The 20669-nt window shown below is 43.4% G+C and overlaps 1 protein-coding gene across 1 annotated transcript in view; it reads left to right on the top strand.

Moving 5' to 3' along the window:
• Positions 1-14372, top strand: part of ZC3H12C (zinc finger CCCH-type containing 12C) — a 43976-nt gene extending 29604 nt beyond the window's left edge. Inside the window, exons 3-6 of the mRNA XM_083855719.1 lie at positions 2320-2459; positions 5198-5432; positions 6334-6440; positions 7193-14372. Coding sequence (XP_083711845.1) covers positions 2320-2459; positions 5198-5432; positions 6334-6440; positions 7193-8589 — 1879 coding nt within the window. The 3' untranslated portion in view covers positions 8590-14372. The remainder of the gene's footprint in view (positions 1-2319; positions 2460-5197; positions 5433-6333; positions 6441-7192) is intronic.
• The last annotated feature ends 6297 nt before the right edge of the window (positions 14373-20669 follow it).

The following is a 20669-nucleotide window of genomic DNA, read 5'->3' as shown; positions in this document are numbered from 1 at the left end:
TCAACACAGCCTTTGCTGAGAATAATGCTTTGTAAGAGGTGTTAGCCATGACTCATTCTCTCTTGACACATGTGCAAGTGTACACCACCTCCTTCACAGCCTTCTGAAATCAGAACATCTTTGCAAAAGTTTTCTCACTTCTTCTTCGGCACTTTGTTGCACAATTACTCAAGCTCCCACAGTGTCAAGAAAGACACAGCACTGCTATGTTTTAGAAAGGTGGAAAATGTAGGTACTTTCCTGCTGAGGGGGGAAAAGGTTTTAAATACCTTTCTGGTGTTTTATTTACCTCAAAACATGCAAGGAGAAGGGACTTTTAAAATTTCTGTGGCTATCTGTAATGATACTGTCCCTTCACTAATCACAGACAAAGAATTGTCTTTTACCCTTCTGGAAAGCAGATTGTGACATACCTGCTATAAATGACAAGCCAGCCAAGTGAAAGGTGATGGCTTGTTTCCCTGCCTTTGTGTTTCTTCTGCTACACAGAGCTGCAGATTTGGGAGAGATGGGAGAGCAAAAGTTGCTTGTCTCCTCCTGTGCATGGAGAACCTAGACGGGCCTCAGAGGAGCTAACTTGTTCTGCAAAGTGTCCAATGAGGAGATCCCAAAATCCATGACCAGATTGTCCCACAGATCAGGCAGAAAGCTTTTACTAAGATAGTGCTTAACTGTTCTTTACTCTAGTTAAGGACACTTCTGTCCTTATCCGGTGGGACTGTAGTGAGTTGGCTGTTGCTTGCCTCCTCCCAGCAGAATGGGAGAGAAAACAGGAGGAGCAGAAGCAAGAAAACCCATGGCTCAAAATAACAAAAGGGAGATCACTTGTCAAGTAATTTCTTATGTCAGGCAGACTCAGCTTAGGGAATTCAATTTAATTTCTAGCTGGTTAATATAAATATTTAATTCCAAATCAGGTATTGAGAAACAAAAAAGACAAACATTAAAATATTTAGGGAGAAGACTGTCTCCCCTTTTCCAGGCTTGCTTCACTCCAAACATGTGTTTTCCTCACTATGTCACCACAGCGTCACTCTTACACCTTGTCACAGCTGCGGGTGGCAGTCAGTCCTTTCAGAGCAGCTGTGAGCAGTGCAAGGGGCTGGGGTCAGAATGTCACAGCTTTTCTCTGCTGCTTCTTCTTTCTTGCATTTTCCCTTTTCTCTAGTGTGCGAGTTCCTCTGGGGATGTCCCTGCTCCTCATAAAGCAGCTCCTCATCCTCCTGCCTTGGTGTTCCCTCATTCCTGTTTCCTACATTATGGAGCTGGCTAGAGCTGGGTGTGCCCATCATGGGGCAATCCCAGATTCTTCTCACAGCAACCACCCTGCAGCTCCCTACTCCCTGAACCTTTCTATGGACACCCATGGGTTGATTGCTGTCCTCCATTTCAGTTACTTCCTATACATGGAAGATTGCTTTGTTCTTCCATAAGCTGCCTTTTTTTTAGATTAGCTAAATGTGTTTCCTTCAGCCTTTCCCCATCAGTCTCCTTTCACTTTCTTTTGGATTCTTTCCATTTCATCTATGTCTTTTATAATGTCATGCCTGAAACTGGATGTAGAAGTAGGGCAAGACTTGTCTGCCTTTAGAAAATCACAATAATTGCTTCTCTTGCCTTACCCCAGACAGTTATTGCACAACGGACACGTATTTTGTTTTGCTTCTGTCTGATCACAATTAATTGTCTCTTCACAGCTTTTTAAACACATGTTAATTTCTCCTTCTGAAGTACTTACTAAGCACATTCTTAGTTTTGCCATGTTGATTTTGGACAACCTCTCCAGTTTGCCTAATTTGTCCTCTTGAGTGCCTGCCATCCCCTCGGGCTTGGAGGCTTCTCCTCTCTCTTTCCTTGTTCACACAGGACCTCGTGGAGCTTCTGCAGCAGCTGGCTCTGCTGTCCCTTCCCCTGCTGCTATTGACACCTCTGCTCATCTGCTACCATTTCCTAAACACAGTGCACTCTCATGTTCATATTTTGGGTCTCCTGCTTTCCCTCATCAAGTCTTTGAGCTACTGTTATCCCCCATACATTTGGTTGGGCTATGAGGATTTTTAAAAGCCCCTACTTAGATTTTTTTTCTTTGCTTGTCAAATCTGTGTACAGGTGATAAATATGTTTGGCAGATATAGTAGCCCTCTCCCACACCATTTTGGAAATGATGGCTGTGTTTGGGCAAGGCTCAGACAGACTCCCAGCTGCCTTTAGAAACCATGGAGCAAGTAAAGAGCGTGGCTATGACATCTGCATTTTACTGAGCTCCACTTACGGTTATAGAAAAGTCATCTAAATAAAGAATTTTCATGTGTGTTTCAGCCACGGTAACAAAGAAGTATTTTCTTGTCGAGGAATCAAATTGGCAGTAGATTGGTTTTTGGAAAGAGGCCACAAGGATGTTACTGTGTTTGTGCCAGCATGGAGGAAAGAACAGTCAAGACCAGATGCTCTTATAACAGGTAAGTTCTGTCTTTGCTTGTTTGTTCAGCGCTTTGCCCAGCAGGAGTGCTGCTGCTCAGATGAACAAACCTTTAGCAATGAAAGGCTGTAACAGAAGGTATCTTTGGTGTAGTAATTTTGTTGTGATCTGTAGGCAGGAAAAAGACAAAGCAATGCCCTCTCCAAGTCCTCCTGTTCTGTTCTGCTCACCTGTTCAAGTTTCCATTATGTACTTACTTCTTGAAGAATGTGATTGCCTTTTTTTGAATCCATTATGCCTGTGCAGCATTAGTAGCAAAGAGATTTGATGGGTAATTTGCTGGTATTATTTCTTGTGGTCAGCAGATTCTGCCAGGCTGGCCTGTCACTGCCCATGCTTTGGGTTATGGGAATTATCCAGACAGAAAGGGAATGGTTCCCCTCTTTGTCATTACTATTAGCAAATAGACAACTTTTGAAAATTTTAATTTTCAATGTGTTTATCTAGAAAAAAAAATTGGTGTAGAGGTATTTGTTCCTGTACAAACAAACAGGTTCTTTGTGAAGGCTGGAGAGACATCCTCCAACTGCCCTAAAGTTGAAACAGAAAGGAATTGGGGGTTAAAAAAACCCTAGAACTTGGAGAGGAAGAAGGAGGTTTGGAGGGAGAGGGGTGGGGAGGCCCAACACAGCTACCATTAAAGGAGGGGAAGCTTTTGAGACTAATAGCTGTATCTTCTAAAAGAATACAGAAGCATGTTTTGATTGCCATGTGCATTTTCAAATATCTGGAAAGATCCTCTCAACACTTCATTCCATTTGCTTGATTGCTACTAGAATATAGCATGTTAACACAAGGAAACATTTGGAAAGCTGCTGTTACCCTGTTGGCACTGGCAGTGTGGAGCCTCTCTTGAAGCCATTCTCTTTTGCTATACTAATATTTGGGGTATGAGAAGAGCATTGGTTAAGTAATAAAAAATTGGCCACTTAGAATTAAACTGTGACATCTGTTTGAAGTGTCCATAGGGCTAAATGCCCCAAAAGGTGTTTCAAGAAAGCAGCAAGGCTAGAATTGACCTAGCAATGGTCAATTGTCTAGCAATGAGAAATCAGTTTTCCATGGGTCATCATGGACCCTGAAAATGGGAGGAAGATTAGAGCAGGTTATTGTATCTTCTGTAAAAATATTGCATCTTTATTTTCCTCTAAGGATGCAGGAAGCCTGTGTGCTATCAGGCATGTAAAATATTTGGTGCTGACACTCTGTTTCCAGAGATACGCACCTGAAATACGTGGCCAGCTGGAGTTTTGAAAAAGCCCTAGGTGACTAATGTGGGGATGGTTCTGGACTGTCAGCACTCATGAGGAGCCTCTTGGACTAAACAACAGCCACATCTTTCTTACCAGTACCCACCAGTCATCATATGGCAGATCTTTTTTAATTCTTTCTTAACGGGGAAAAAAAATCACCTTCCATCTCACTCTCAGTCATCATTTAGCACATTGTAGGGGGGTTGAATTGTATTTAATTTAAAATCTTGGTGATTTCTCTACTAACCAAATAAATGCTTGTATCAAATATATTGCTTATATGTAATATTAATGCTGTATTTCTCCCTGTTGGAATTTTTTTTTCCCAGATGGAACATGTTCCCTGTCAAGTTTCTTATGCTACAAAACAGTTGAGTTATTTGAGATCTTAACCATTACTAATAGCCATGACTCATATTCACTGTGCAAGCATCTGCTGCTGTTTTAGATGTTGCCTAGGTTTTTTTGAGTGTTTTTCTTTCATAGATTGTCTGCTCCAAGGGGAGTGATAGGTAGGAGAATCAGCATTAGGGGTAGGTGCCCCAGTACCAGGTACAACCTCCTTCGTAGCCTGAGGGCCATCTTTCAGAGCTCCTTGGGATCTCTAGGTTCTACACAGGAAAAGGGAAAACAAAATACTTTTGGGATATGTGAGTGACAAATTGTGTGGAACAAGAAGAAACTATATAAACTACTAAACATGCTTATTTAGAAGGATTGAAGAGAAATCTGTTTGGCTTTGATAAGAACTTATGTATAAATGTGTAAACTATTCAAGGAAAGATACAATCTAAACCATTACTGGTGTTAACAAAAAAACCAAACCAAAACAAACCATCACCATTTTTGCTGTTGGTTACAAAATGACATCAGATGTCTTTCTGGGGAATGCTGTTGATATCTGTGGAGAACCTGAGTGCTTGTACAGAATATGGGTTTTCTAGTCCTTGCTGGTACCCCTTCTGTTGATGGGCAGAGACTTTCATGAGACAGTCCTATTAATTTGAGCTATTCTTTCAAAAGATGTTTCTTGCTGGGTTCTACAAAGAGATGAAAAAGGTCTGTCTTCACCAAGGAGCTCAGTTATGGGAAAAAACCTCAGCTGTACTTGGGTGGTGTTTAAAATGACCCCTTCTGTCAGAGGAGTTTTGCACAGGCATTTTGATAAAATGATTTTTCTTTTGAGCCGCAGGAACATGAACTATGTCTTCTGTGCTAGTCTTAGCGAAATGGTGCGGAGTAGTAGGTTTTGATTCGATTTTAGGGTCTTTTGAAAGTATTACCAGCTGACTGCTGACATAAGTTCAGATATCCTATGTGGGACAGCTTCTGCTGGACTATAACCATCTAGGACATTTTTAATCCTAAATGCTTGGATTTTCTTCATCAAGTCTAATATCTTTAGAGATTAAACAAACTTTTTTCTTTTCTTTCTTGTTTGACTTTTGATTCTTATTCCTTCTAGATCAAGAAATCTTACGTAAATTAGAGAAGGAGAAGATTCTCGTCTTCACACCGTCCCGGCGCGTGCAGGGGAGGAGGGTGGTGTGCTACGATGACAGGTTTATAGTGAAGTTGGCCTTCGAGTCAGATGGCATCATTGTCTCCAATGATAACTACAGGGATCTAGCTAATGAAAAGCCAGAGTGGAAGAAGTTTATAGATGAACGCTTGCTGATGTATTCTTTTGTTAATGACAAGTAAGTCCTTCTGTCTTTACATGTGCCACTTAAATAATTGAGGAAGGACAGTTTGAAGATTTGTATGATTTTTTTTATCTTACACCCAAATCATTAGATACATGTAGGAAAACAGGAGGAATAGTCAATCATAAATTGAGTCTTCTGATTAAAAGTACTTGAAACTGTTTTTGTAGCACCATTTTAATGTCTTTTTATGCTGTTTTTTCCCCTGTGGTGTATGCCAATGTATATTTGACATATAGGTATGGTATAATATTCCAGCTCTGTTGATACACTGAGCCAACATTTCTGAGTGCCTGTGGTAAGACTCCTAAGTCCTAGAGTCATAGAAAAACCCAGTTTGGAATGAACATCAGGAGGTCTGTAGTTCAACTGTCTGATTAGATCCACGTATAGTAACTGTACCCCAGTCTACAGATCAACTGCAGTTACTGCTGGTGGCTTCTTGTAGTGACAGGGACTCAGTGCTCCCCCAAGCACTGAGTCCCCACTTGTGTTGAAGTGCCTGAATGCTGATGCAAGAATCCTAGGCCATCAGGAAAGCCTGATGCAAAGCTAGTAATGATGTTTTAAGAAATGACTGTCTGTATTGCAGCCCTTACTTTTGATTTTGGGATAGGTTATTTGCAGCCCTTCTTTGCCACAAAGCATCAGCTGAGCTGGACCAAAGGTGTCTGTAGCAGTCATGGGGTGTCCACACAGTCTGTTCCTGTGACCTACCTCTCAGGCAGTACCTGCAGCAGAAAGGTGGCCTTCCAAAACTGCTCTCGAGGTTCCTGGATTTAAAAATGACAGGATGGCAGGTTATGGTGTAGCATAGTCCTGAGGTCCTTGGTCATTGCATGGGGAGTATGAAAAGGCTTGTTTGCTTCTATAATACTTTGTTCTTTCTTTATAGATTTATGCCTCCTGATGATCCTCTTGGCCGCCATGGTCCAAGTCTGGACAATTTTCTTAGGAAGAAGCCTATTGTGCCAGAACATAAGAAGCAACCTTGTCCATATGGTAATTTGATTTAACCCATCAATTTTTATGTACTGAGACTGGGGACCAAGCTCCTGCTTTGTTGTAACATTGCTAAAACTGTTTAACACTCTTTAACATTGGTTTAATGTTGTTGTCTTAGCCTGAGATGGGTTGAAATGCTGAGCTGATGGTGGAAACTGAAGCAATTTTTTCATGTGCTACTTAAAAAACATTTCTGTCTACTAGTTGAACTAAAAGAGCAACTTCATTAATCATTCATAGGAATAAATCCAAGTCAGCACCTAAATTTTACAGGTTCCAGATGCCCTTTTCTAATGTCATGAGATATTGAGGTTTTCTTCCAGAAAATTAATTGAGTTATCTGAAGTTTTGCTACTGAGCATTCCTACAGGCATCTTGACTGAGCTGAAACCTGCTGGCCTTATGGCTGTGGGACTTTCCTATTAAGTTTTCTGCCTGCATATTGCCTTGGCCTGACACAGCAGGTGTGTACGGCCTCCCTGGCCGTGCCACATCCAGCTCAAAATGTGGCTGGTGGCATTGGTCTGCATTCTCAGAGCACCTGCTGCAGGACACTACCACTACCTCTTTTTTCACCACAAAACAGGAGAGGAGCTATTATAGCACACCCTGTGTTGTGTGAAACCAATCTTGTTTGCAAGATCTTTTAAATCAACAGTAAAACTTCAAAGGAGGGGCATTTCTATTATTTGATGGTAAGCAGATCTTGTTTGAAGTTTTTTTAAATCTGATTATGTTTGTATTAATAGGGAAGAAATGTACCTATGGACACAAATGCAAATACTATCATCCAGAAAGAGGAAATCAGCCTCAGCGATCTGTAGCTGATGAACTTCGTGCCATGTCTAGAAGCACAGCTGCCAAAACTACAAGTGAAGGAGGACTGGTAAAAAGCAACAGTGTTCCCTGTAGCACTAAAAGTGATGGCACTTCAGAGCTGAAGCGTGCTGCTCCAAAGAGGCAATCGGATCCTAGTATAAGGACTCAAGTCTATCAAGACTTGGAGGAAAAGCTTCCCACCAAAAACAAATTGGAAACCAGGTCTGTACCTTCTTTAGTTAGTATACCAAGTTCCTCTGCTGGAAAACCCCAAAGTACTGCACCTTTAACTAATGGCCTTCCATCCGGAGTTCACTTCCCACCTCAGGATCAAAGACCACAGGGACAGTATCCCACAGTGATGATGGCAACCAAAAATCATGGAACACCAATGCCTTATGACCAGTATCCAAAATGTGAGTCTCCGGTGGATGTAGGGTATTACTCCATGCTGAGCGCGTATTCAAATCTCAGTATATCGGGGCCGCGCAGTCCCGAGAGGCGCTTCTCCCTGGACACGGATTATCGGATCAGCTCCGTCGCTTCCGACTGCAGCAGCGAGGGCAGCGTCAGCTGCGGCAGCAGCGATTCCTACGTGGGTTACAGCGACCGCTCCTACATGAGTTCACCTGACCCGCAGCTAGAGGAGAACTTGAAGTGCCAACACATGCACCCCCACAGCCGCCTTAACGCCCAGCCCTTCCTGCAGAGCTACCACGAGCCCCTTACTCGAGTGCAGAGCTACAGTCACGAAGAACCAAAGCATCACCACAAATCTCCCATTCCGTACATGGCTGTGCATCTGCAGCATCCAGCGGTGGGTGCTCGTTCCAGCTGTCCCAACGACTACTCCGCACCTCAGAGCTCGTCCCATTCCAAGGCTCTGCATCTGGGGAGGGCCCTGGTGTCCACGAGGATAGACAGCGTTTCGGACTCGCGCTTGTACGAGAGCTCTCCGCTCAGACACAGGAAGCCTTACTCCGGCCAGGAAGGGCTGGGAGGTTGGGACAGGCAGGGTTACGGGATGGATGCCTACGGCTACCGCCAGACCTACTCCTTGCCCAGCAACCCCACGCAGCCCTGCTACGAGCAGTTCGCCTTCCAAAGCCTTCCTGAGCAGCAGGACCAGCCCTGGCGCGTTCCTTACTGTGGAATCCCGCAAGACCCCCCGAGGCTCCAAGACACCCGGGAGAAGGTTTACATTAACCTCTGCAACATCTTCCCCCCCGATCTCGTGAGGATGGTGATGAAGAAGAACCCTCACGTGACGGACGCTCAGCAGCTCGCCGCGGCCATCTTGGTGGAGAAATCTCAGCTAGGTTATTGAGAGATGATGCATCTTTGTGGTGTCTCGTAGTTTTCAGCTCAGCTCTAAGGCTGAGGGAGGTTTGCTACAATAGCATTTGGGATCTCCTTCTCAGCAAGGAGGTTATATAGTAATCCGTTTATGTGAAATACTGTATCATGGAGTCTGTATGTATAGCCCCATGCATTGGAAGTACCAGATAAGTTTTGTGTTCTAGTTTGAAAATTTTTAAATGGCTATTTTCACATCTGGAAGATGTTCAGTTTAAATTAATATATATATATATATGTATATATATATATATAAAAAAATCTGTGGTCTCTGGTTATAATCTTTGGTGCATCAGGGGTTTATATGCAGCACTTTCTTATCATTGTTACATTTTGTTGGGATTTTTGGTTTCATTTTTTAACTTGCTGGATGCTTATCCTTGGGTTGTGAGATACTAACCTGCAGAAAGAGGATTTTTCTACTTCTGGCAGGCAATTTTCAAGCCAATTTTCAAGCCAAGTTTCTGAACTTTTTACACCACCATGAGTATGTCTGATGTATGTTTGTTTGTTTTTGTGAGCTTTTTTGTGCTGTAATCACCTGTTTGTAGAAAACAAAGATTTACTACAGCACTGACTTCATTTTTTGAAACAATTAAGTTACCAGTTAACAGTGAAATGGGTAACAATATATTGGTAATTTATAGTATGGCACTTTTCCTTGCTTTCTTTGTTTTGCTTAAATAGTTACAGGTTTTTGTTGATGCAGTCAATTAGTAATCAAATGCAAACAGAGGAGGAAAAGATTTTTTTTTTTTTACTAATTTATGGATATGTTCAAAGCCTTATTGCCTGATTTTCAAAGGTACTGAGAATTTGCAGTCCCCTTGGAAGCTAAGAGAAAACTGCAAATGCTCAGAACCATCCCAAACCAGGCCACTCTGTTTCAGTTCCCATGTGTTGTTACCCAGCTCTGTGAATTTCTGGTTAGTAGATGGGGACCTGAAATCGTAGGGCCCTGTTTAGTTGTTTTATATGTTTTTCCTTTGTATTGCTGCACAACTGTACTGGATAAAATATGCTTTTCATAAAATATTTACCTGTTTTTAAATGAATTTAATTATCTCAATGCAAGTTTTGTATTTAAGATACTGTTTGATTTTTCTTGCTATTTATCAAGGCTGGCCTGAAAGGGTTTTGTGTGTTCAGGATATGCAACATTTATTAACTGCACTATGGTAATGATATTGTAGCTCAAAATAATAACTTAAACTTTTTTTTTTTTTTTCTTTTTTTGGCTGGGGAGGGGAGGGTTGTGGGGAGAGAAGATACCATATGTGTTCCTGGAGTTAGTTTTTCGCTTTTTACGTTGTGTAGGCCTGATTCTTGCCACAAATAGTGTAGTTTTAGAAACAGACAAGCCAAGTCTGTTCTAGCATTAGTAAGGGATATTTCTGGTTTAAAGTCATGGGTTTTTACTAGCACCTCTTAAGCTTTTTTATATATATATGAAAAATAGAAATAGTTTTTGCAATTGATGTCAGATGTACTTCCATGTACATGATCGGTTGCCAACGGTTTTGGTTTCCATCCATTGTAACGATGTTCAGTGTTAAAAAAAAGGTCACTCGTTTACACTATTACAGCTGATAGTTTTGGTAGACTTGATGGAGTTTGAAGTAAGGCCCTGAAGAACCAGAAAGTACCTTTTACTGTTGATACAAATTGTATCTTTTAAACTGAGAACTATTTTGATTTGTAGATTAGTAACACAAATGTATAATTATAACTAGTCTTTTGGGCAACATTTTATCCCTTATTTAAAAATTAGAGATTTCAGACATAGAATAGATTTAGGCAAGTAAAAGTAGGTATTTATTTAGGTGTCTGTCTCAATTTCACATACTAAAAGGAAAAAATAAACTATTGGCATCTTCTTCCTTCTAAAATCTTTGTAGTGGGAATTCACTAAAATAAAGGTAAAATGCTGCCTGAAAATTATGTCCAAGCACCTTTGAATACGAAGACGTTTTCACTACTTGTGTGACACCATGTGTTGCAGCAAGTAGGATTTGGGTATACAGTAAATGCTTCTAAAGAGCATTGTGCTATAGACATATCCAATAATCTGAACCATGTTCAGCAAACCAATTCAGGACATGGTGCTCCTGCAGCTCCCACGGCCGGAGCGCTGCAGGTTCTGCCATTGCCTGTCCCCGTGGCAAGGCTGGAGGGGCTCTACACCATCTGTCCTGTGTTGTCTGTTTAGGGAGAAGACCTCTTCACCTGTGGCAACAGTTCTTCCCTGGATTTGGTTGGTCACCATCCGTAGAGCATGTTTTAATGTAGAGATTGATGCAGCGCTGACGCTGAGGTTTGGACTGGGAAACGGCTCTCATCTTAGTTGTACGCTAAGATTTGGTTAAATTGAATTACACTGAAGTACTACACCATAGTGTAGATGCAGCTGTTTTAATAATGCAATTGTTGTGTTTATGTTTTTAATGGGTTTCTACATTTATTTTTTTATGTAGGTATTTACTTCTGCCAAAAGTTCAATTCCTTTAAGCGTGAACTGAAACGTGCATATGTAATAGAAGTGTTTTGTGTTTTCTCCTGTGATGTGGGCACCAGGATGCTCCTGCCATGCACATGTCACAGTCTGGCCTAGAGCAGCAGGCTTAGCCATTGGGATATCAGTGTGAGGAGCTGCACTGCCCAGGCCTGAGTTAGCAGTGTCCATTGCCTCCCTACACAGCCAGGGCAGTACTGAATCCCCAAAGGGTGGTGGTCACTAGGGAATTCTTGTGATAGGTTCTGTGCTTTGCACTCAAGCACTAAAAATGCTTTAAAACTACAAGAGCAGGAGTAATCTGGTGGATTTTAATGTTGTGCAATGATGTGCTAGTTCCCCTTAGACTTGTTATGTTGGGTAAAGGAAATTTACTGTGGACAAAATGTTTGCCTTGATACTTCCTTTTGTTTTGCTGTGGTAACAGATGGAGGAATTTTGTGTGAACGTCTCCATGATGCGATCAGTCTGTATATTTAACAGCTTCTAAAGAGTATGCCAGCAGCAAACATGGGTGCAATGATGCTGGTCAAATACTACCTTTGTCTGTGTAATTGCATTGATGCAAATAACTGAACTGTAACCTCCCATGATCCTTAAATAGCAGAGGTAATTCAGTGATACTGTCTTGGCCCCAGCTGAGTGCCACAGATGCAATGAAGGATTTAGTACCTTCAAGTTAGAGCTGTCCCTCAGCTAAGAGGGCAAAACTTCCCTTTGTCTTCAGTACTTGAGAGTTGTTTTGATACTTAGCAGAAACTCTGTATTTTTAGATAAAATCTCAAGCTGTTATAACTGCATCAGTAATAGCATATAGATATACAGCATTTTTAATGCACATACATTAGGCATCTGCCCACAACTGTTTTCAATACAACATGTTGCAAATATTTAGAGTTTTTAACTATGTCCTGTAGATAACTAACTTTGAGCTAAATATGCCCAGGCTGTGACAGTATTAATCACTTGGTTGTTTTTTATTTTTTAAAATATGTGTAATATATATATACACATATTTATATGTATATATATACACATATATTTGGCAAGTGGGTTTAAGATTCTGCTAATAGTTTGTGGTAAGATCATACCTTTCCAATTGTCCCATTTTCTTTGGTATGTCTGAATTGTAGCTTGGTCCTCCACTGCAGAATAGCTCTGGGGAGAGCCAAAAGCCTGATGTGTTTGTGACACCCCAAAAAGAGAAGGCATGCAGGGCTGGGGAGGCCCTTGAAGGAGACTCCTGCAGCCTCAGCAGGTGCAGACTGTTGCTGAGATGTTGATGAACTTCTGCTGTGAAAGCTGTAGCTAATAGTGAGCACCTTTCCAAAAATATCAAAGCTGTTGGTGTAAACCAGAGTACCTCACTTGGAAGGGGACACTGGGGGCGTCTGCCCCAGCAGGCTGAGCACTGGAGGACTGAATGCCTTGGGGGAGAGATACTGCAGCATCTTGCCACAGTAAGAGACTTCCAAAACATTTACCAGTTTTATCAGTTGATGGTTTGACCAAGGTGTTTTCAATGTATAAAGCTTGAAAAATAACACACAATGCTTTCCTGCTCTCTGGAGCATTTAGAAAAATACCCAACTGACTTCTCATTGCTACTGAAAATTTAAAATACTGTGCAATTAAAAAGACCACTTAAAAAAAAAAAAAACAACTTAGAAATTATTTATTTTTATTTACAGTGTGACTTGCTAATTTATTCCTTGCATTATAAGGCCATGGTGGAACGCCATTTGTTGAAGTTTTTTTATCATAGGAACTAAAACTGCTGAGAAGAAAAACCAGTAGATATAAACTTAAAATTCTATGACCTTGTTTTGTTTTCTGTAAAAGGGCTGAGGTTTTATAAATGTCAAATCACATGTTTTATATACTTTGTAAATTTTAGAGAGGCATAGTTTAAAAATTTTGTTCAAGTGTAATAGGTTCGGGCACATTATTTAGGTTAATCATGTAACTAAACTAGAATCACCTGTATTAAATGGTTTTTCCAGCTAACCTTTTGCTCAGTAACACGAGACATGTTCCAGTTTCATCTTCAGATGTTCTAGAATACATTTCTCAAGGTTTCACCAGAAGCTGCTGACCTAGGCACCCTATCACACGGGAAATGCACATTTGTGTGGGAAAGATCCTGCAGAATGCTGGGTTTTCCTTGCCATACAGTACAGGGAAATGTGCTGGTCTCTCACAGATGTTTATAAAGGCACTATCAAATACCATGTGTGCTTTATAGTTATCAATGTGCTTGAAATAATTTTCCACCTTCCATTTTCAGGTCCTAAAGGGTTGTCATAACTTGTGCTTGGAGTGTTTATTATTCTGCCTACCCTTTAAGCTAAATGATTGCAATAGTTCTCGTTCCCTCTCACACTCAGTAGCCCTGGGAGGGCCCAGTCTGCCAAACACTGACATGTACACCTGACTGCAGCACAAGGAGAGGTGTGGGCTGGTTTAGTGCTGTGAGAGAAGACCTGAGTCAGACTGGTGTGTGTGTGTGTGTAAGTGCAGCTGGGCTGGGACCTTGAGGAGCACAGCTGGAGAGCCACCTCCTCTCAAGTTCAGGGGAGATCTCACTGGTGCTGACAGGTCATTCGGCCAGGATTGCCCTTTGCAGGCATTGGGAACACCTGCAAACCAAATTTACTTAGATGTTTAAGCACATCTAGCCTCTGTTTTTCAAAGTATAAATCTACTCTTCGCCTTATAAAATAAAACCTCTCTGCTTTTTTTGTAGAACAACCCATTTTCTTTTGGTCTCAGATAAACTACCATGTGAGATTGGCTGGTTGGTTACGTTTTATTTATCTAAATGACATTCTTAATGAAACTGAAATTTAAAAACTGCTTTCCCAGCATACAGTAGAGTATCCTGCAAGAAAGCAGTGCAGATACAGCAGCAATAATTGTATTTTGTAGCTCTTTTCCCAGTCATTATCTCTGTATTTGTGTTGAGTAGGTGAGATTATAATATTGTCCTGGAGTCCACTCTGGCAAAACCATTAGTTAAAAATAATGTTTGGGCTACTTGATAAAGCAATTGTCAAACTGGCTCTTCATTCCTTCACTGGTTGTTCTGTATTATTTCTGTGATGTGACTATTCACATCTTAAAACCACCTATAAAGCATAAAAAAAACCATGTACATGGATTCTGCTTTTAGAGAAAAAAATAAAGATTCATTTTCCTCATTGATGGGCTGGTTTTGTTTAATAAAAAAAATGTCTAGAGCAGTTAGTGAGTTATAGACAGCTTTGTGTTCCTACCTGCACAAGTCCTGCAACAAAGCTGCTCACTTTGAGTAAACTGGAACAGTTTCAAACATAGAATCATAGAAAGGTTTGGTTTAGAAGGGACCTCAAAGATCATCCAGTCCCACACCCCTTGCCATGGGCTTTCCACTGGATCTGGTCAGCCTGGCCGTGGACATCACCAGGGATGGGCATCCACAGCTTCCCTGGGTAACCTGCTCCAGTACCTCACCATGGTCACAGTGAAGAATTTCTTCCTAACATCTAATCTAAACCTATTTTCTTTTTGTTTAAAACCATTGCCCCTTGTCCTATCTGCCCATACAAAGAGTTCCATTTCCCTCCTTTTTGTAATCCCCCTTAGGATTCCAGAAGGTGCTATATGCCCTCCCAGGAGCCTCTCTTTGCCAGGCTGAACAAACCCAGCTCTCTCAGGCTGTCTTCATAGAGGAGGTGCTCCAGCTCTCTGATCATCTCTGTGACCCTCTGGCCCTGCTCGTGCAGGTCAACATCTTTCTTGAGCTGAGGCCCCCAGAGCTGGAGGCAGCAGCATTGCAGGTGAGGTCTCACAAGGGCAGGATCCCCTCCCTCACCCTGCTGGCCACAAGCAGGGTACAAGTGGCTTTCGGGGCTGTGAGCACACATTGTCCAGCCTTTCATCCACAAGAAACCCCAGATCTCCACAGGGCTTCTTTCAGTAAGTTCTCCTGGTCTGTACTCATGTTCAGGGTTGTCCTGACCCAGGTGTAGCACCTTGCACCTGGAGCTGTTGAACTTCCCGAGAATGACATCCTCGCCTATCCTCCAGGTATGTCAGCTGCACCACCCAGCATGGTGCCACATGCAGACTTGCTGAGGGTGCTGTCAAAGATATTAAAGAGCACCAGTCCCAGGGCAGAGCCATGAGGGACATCACCAGCCTCCACCCGGACATTAAAGCATTGACCACAAACCTTTGACTGCATCAATCCAGCCAATTTCTTATAGGTGATTTTTTTTTTTTTTTTTTTTTTCCTCAAATCATCAAGCTGCTGGCATTTGTATAATCGAGTTTGGTCTCTTTGGATGGTGCTCCTACCACCACCTGAGGCTTCTCCTCCACATCTCTGCTTTCTCCCTTGGGCTGAACAAGGACCATGAGTTTCCCCAATTAGGTCAATTCCCTAAATCCCATGAGATCTGCCTACATCACCTACATGTCAGGCCTGGAGACCCTGTCACCTGTTTAGAAATTTCTCTTGCAAAAGCTTTAACAAAAGCATGGCAGGTATCACAGCAGCCCCTGATGTGTTGTGACACTGGAGATGAAAGGGCTCTGTCATGCAGCCTGGAGCTGAAACCTGAACTTGACAACCTGCATGACCTTGTCTGGAGAAGCTAAGGAGAGGCTGCTGTACAAACACAAAGGGATGCTCCTTGCAAGACCATTTCCAAGCAGGACAAAGTGTCACTTGGGCTGCTCTGGGCAGCATCCTCCAGCCTTGCAGGATCTTTGAGCTCATTCTGTGCTGAAGAAATGGAAGAGACATTGAGAGATTTTGTCTCGTGGTGCATAAACTGCCCCCTTTGCTGTAGCTGTAAAGAAGCAGCTGGCACGAACTGGGCACATTAAATACCACCATGATCTTGCTCCTCAGTGTCACCTGCGTTCACAGGACCTGTGTTCAGTAACCTCAGCACCCACTCCTGGGACACCTGGTGTGGCAGAGCCAGGTGTTGCCAGCAGCAACAAGTGTTGAAAATTGTTGAAGCTGCCTCCACCAGCCAGCTTTGTCACACCCTGTTCCACTCACCCTTCCCCGCAGGCTCCCACAGTCCTACAACCAGCACCAGGAAGGAGCTGCTGCCCTGCCTTTCCCTGCCCATCCCTGGGGACATGTCCAACCCACAACCCTGTTCAAAGAGAGCTTGGGAGAAGCTTCTCACTGAGGAAGACCTGTGTAAATCCAGCTTGTAGGGGACTCAGGAGATCATTCCTCCCTGGAGTTCTGCAGGGCAGGACAGGGGTGGCTCGAGGAGCAGGGGTGTCTCACTCCCAGCATGGCCACGAGGGGGGTGCTGGGGCACACGGCTGCAGTGGTGCAGAAGATGTTCTGGTGCCATTCCATCTGATGGTCTCTATAGCAACAGTCGGGCTTTTTCTTTCCCAGCTGAACTGCCAGGAGCAGCAGGTAGATATGATGGAAATTCAACGCTGCTATTAACTTACATGAGCTGGGTGAAGCGTAAGCAAGAGGAGTGTGGGGGATAAGGAGCTGGCAATGTTCTCCAGGCAGGTTCCTTATGCCAGCCAGGATCACCTTACAGAGATCCCCAATTGCACCCTGGAACCACAGCTGCAGTGGTGGTTTGAGTGACCCAACATTCCAACCCTCAGGAAGTGGCCTGAAAGGGGGAAAATTGCATTGGGGTCTGGCCAGGGTGCCTGGGAGAAGGAATTTTTGGGTTTCATCCAGCTCTACAAAACTTTCAGGCATGTATAAACCTGGATTTTAACTTACGTTTTACCAATTTCAGGAATAGAAAGTCTGTTTTCCTGGGGGAGCGGGGAAAGAAAAGTTAAGTGAATTCAGTGACAGAACTCCCTGTCTCAGGCAGTGTTTTGCTACCTGCTCTCTCACTGCAGCCACCCCTAGCAGTTGTTGGGGACTCTGGCATTAAGTCACATGCTTGCAGAGTGCCTATAACCACAGTGCTGCTGGGGCTTAAACCCAGTTAAACATTTTGAGGTTTTTGGGAGGTGCAGACCACGGTGATCCTCAGTACTGACCTGCCCCCAGTGTTCTGCCCTGGTCTCATCCTAATCACAATGGTGAGGAGAGGCAGATGCCCCAGGAACTGCAGAGAGGGCTTATATGTATGTTTGTTTGTTTGTTTGCTTATTTAGTACCTGATTAAATGAGCTTCCCTTGGTTCCTCTGCAACAAAGTGATTTAATTAATGCTGAAACAGGATGCAGAAAAGCTGTTCACAGTTGGCATTGGCTACATCTATAGAATTATTTTGGAAAAAGGAAAATGTCAGTATGATAAAAATGGAAAGTGTTAGTGTGCCATGTGCCACCAGGAAATGGGGCTGCTATCCTATTCTAAACCTGGATCAGACTTTAAATTAAAGTTTACTTGTTCACCCCACCTTTTAACATTTAAAACTAATTTAATGGAATACCTGCCCCCAGCTGAGGGCCAGCAAGTGCTGCCATAGGAGGCAGGCAGGCAGGCAGGCTTCCACTCACTAACTCGCCAGTGCACATCAACTATGGAAAAGCCAAGCAGCAGCAGAACTTCAGTCAGACCATCAGAAAAAGTGGGAAGAGACCCCCAAATGGCTGCAGGTTTACAACATTGCCCTCTGCAGTCAGGGCAGTGAAGTGGCTGAGCTATGAGACTCAGGGTGGCTGCACCCCAGTGACTGCCTGCCACCTGATCAGGGCCACCTGCAGCCCAGCTGCTTCCAAATCCACACCCTGCTGCAGGCACAGATGCAAGGACCACTGGTGAATTTAGAGGAACGACCCAGGATGAACTGCAAAGAGAAGCAAAGCCGCTGGCCAGCCATCAAGTGTGGAAACAGCATGTAGGAGAGAGGGACAAGGAAGGACACCACCATTTAAAGTGGCAATCAAGTTTCTTCCTGCCTTACGGACCAGGCACTGCTATTTGAGGCCAGCCATTCACAGGCACGACTGAATTCACTCTCTCCTTCCCTGCAGGATGGCGTTTTTTATCCTACAACTCTGCTAACAACATTTCAGACCTTTACCTACAGGTAAATACCAATCTGCAATTCCAACACCATACTCACCAGGGTAAAATCCCGACTGCCGTGGAGGTGACTGAGAAACCTGTTGTGTCTGACCAGAGGCAGGACTGTGCCAGGCAGAGACTGGGACCATTTCAGCTCATCCAAAGCAGCTGCTGCAGCTGAGCAAGCCCAGTTCCCAGGCTGGGTCCTCCAACAGCTGCGAGGGGAGAGCTGCCACCCCTTCCCAGTCCAGCTCCTGCTGGTTACTAGCAGCAGGAGCAAACCTGCATGTTCCAGCTAATGAGCTGCCATTTCGACCTGTCAGAGCCAGACCAGGCCAGGTGAGCAATGCTACAATCAACAGTGAGAGGGAGCCCAAAGCTTTCATTATATCAGAACCCCTATTTCATGTCTCTTTTTTTAAACCCAGCTGCTAAGGTACACTTCATCTTGCCCAATTCCCCCTCTGCAGAACACCCACCAGAGAACTTCAGCACTGACTAGAGAAGATAAAAAGCATCCTAGGCAGCACTAGACACAACCCTCAGGAACATTTGTGGTGGTACTGAGGATATAATTGCATGAAAGGGTCTTACAACCTTTAACTGTTATTACCTGAAGCAAGCACAGTCCCAAAGAAGGCTGCTCCAAGCAGTAGCTATTGCAGAAACACTTGCTAGACATAACTCTTGGAGGCCCCTGGGCCTTGGTCCCCTGAGCACCAGGAACATTTCTAAGCCCCCACATGGGTCATGCAGGGAGAGGGAGGCTGCAGAAACCATTTTAAATAATCACTCAAGTGCTGAGCAAACCAGTCCCAAGACACCAGTGCTGGCCCACGTGTGCAAATCAGACCCTGAAACTCCACAGCTTTGGATTTTATGTTCCTCTTGGCATCCTAAATCCAAACCTCGTCTTCCAAGGGCTGAGCTACGGTCTTCAGCTGGTGGTGTGCGGATGTGCCAATCAGAGACAGGGGAGGCTTCCTTCTCAACAGCCCCTGTCCCTGCAAGGATGTCAGCAGGAGGCTGGCCACAACCCACTGCCCACCCTCCCCACCTGCAGTCCTGAGGTGTGGGGGATGTGGCTCCAAAACCTGCCAGGATGGAGAGTACAGGGCACACACCCAAGCTGGAGGGCTGCTGCCAGAGGTGGTGCCTACAGGAGGCACAGCAGCAGCACCAAGGCAGGTTCCAGGTCCATGGGGTGCTTGCAGGGCCCTGGGGCAGCTTCCTCCTTGTGTGGTTATCACCCAATGACTTTGGGCACATGCCAGAGGCTCTGGCAGCCGCTGCTTCAGATCCAAGTCCTCTGACAGATCTATTGGCACAGTTCCCAATGCAGGAGGCCATTGTGCAAGAAGGCACTGCAAGGAACATAAAGTTCACTCTGAGGAATATACCGAGGTTTGGTATATTCCCAGGAGGTGCTAGCTGGATTTGAGGACAATTTGGTTGTCTATCTACTCAGTCAACAGCTTCCTTAATTATCAGCTGTCTTTTCCTTCAAGAGTAATCCATTCTTTGTAAATAAAGCTTCTCATTAGCTTACCTGGTCACAGCACAAGTTATTTACCTGGAAACTCCACTTTGGATTGGTGCCACAAAATGAATTAAAACTTCTGAGAGAAGTGAAAGAAAATCCACTAGCACCACTGATCATCAAATGAATAGTGATTCTTTGGATGAACGTTAAAACCCATTTATTCAGGCTTTTGTGCAGGGTGCACAGTCCAGCAGTTATGTATACACAGTATGCACATCCTGACAGCATACAAAAAGGCAAGGAGCAATGGGTGCTTACACTGGGAATCTATGTACAGACATATTAAACTGGGATTTTTACATTAGAAAATTATCTGACACTGTTCAGGTATCATCAAGGCTATTAGAAATTGTGTAGAAAACCAATAAAACTTGGAAAGTATCTATTGTTATTTCACTTTACCCAGGCTGGATATAAGTCAGGCTTCCCACACTACATCACTTGTGGACAAAGCCTACAGGATGCCCCAAGCACTTTGGAGAGTCACATTACTCTAGTACATCCCATTACAAGGTAAAGATTAACACATTAATATTATTTCCTGTTTTCCTGTAAAGAACAACAACTTAAATACTTCAGATAGCTACTTTTCTTCTGGGAAAAGACAACAAAGGGAAGATTTAGAGACCACGAGAGAATCAAACACTAATGAAATGTTGTAACAGCACTTCCTGGTCCTTCCAAAAACTCTTCACAGACCAGGCACCTAATTTAAAGCACTGTACACTGTCCAGATTTACAGAAGTGCAATAGCAGGCCTTGGCAGACCCCAGGTCTTCTGCAGATCTTTACCTTGCTCCTATCCTAAGGGTTGCAAGAGATCGTACTTTTGTAACCTGCACAGAAAGACACAGAGAAGATCAAATAGATTTAGCAAAAGGATACTAAACAATAGAAATATGCAGCAACATCATATGAGCCATACTTCACTTCCTGTAGCTATTGCATATTTCATTTCTGACTGAACTTTTTTTCCAAGGGAGCACCAGA

The sequence above is a fragment of the Zosterops lateralis genome, assembly GCF_965231275.1.
Source record: "Zosterops lateralis genome assembly, chromosome: 2".
In the NCBI taxonomy this organism is placed as follows: Eukaryota; Metazoa; Chordata; class Aves; order Passeriformes; family Zosteropidae; genus Zosterops; species Zosterops lateralis.
Note: the sequence above shows the minus strand (reverse complement) of the source record. Positions and strands in the feature narration are given on the sequence as shown.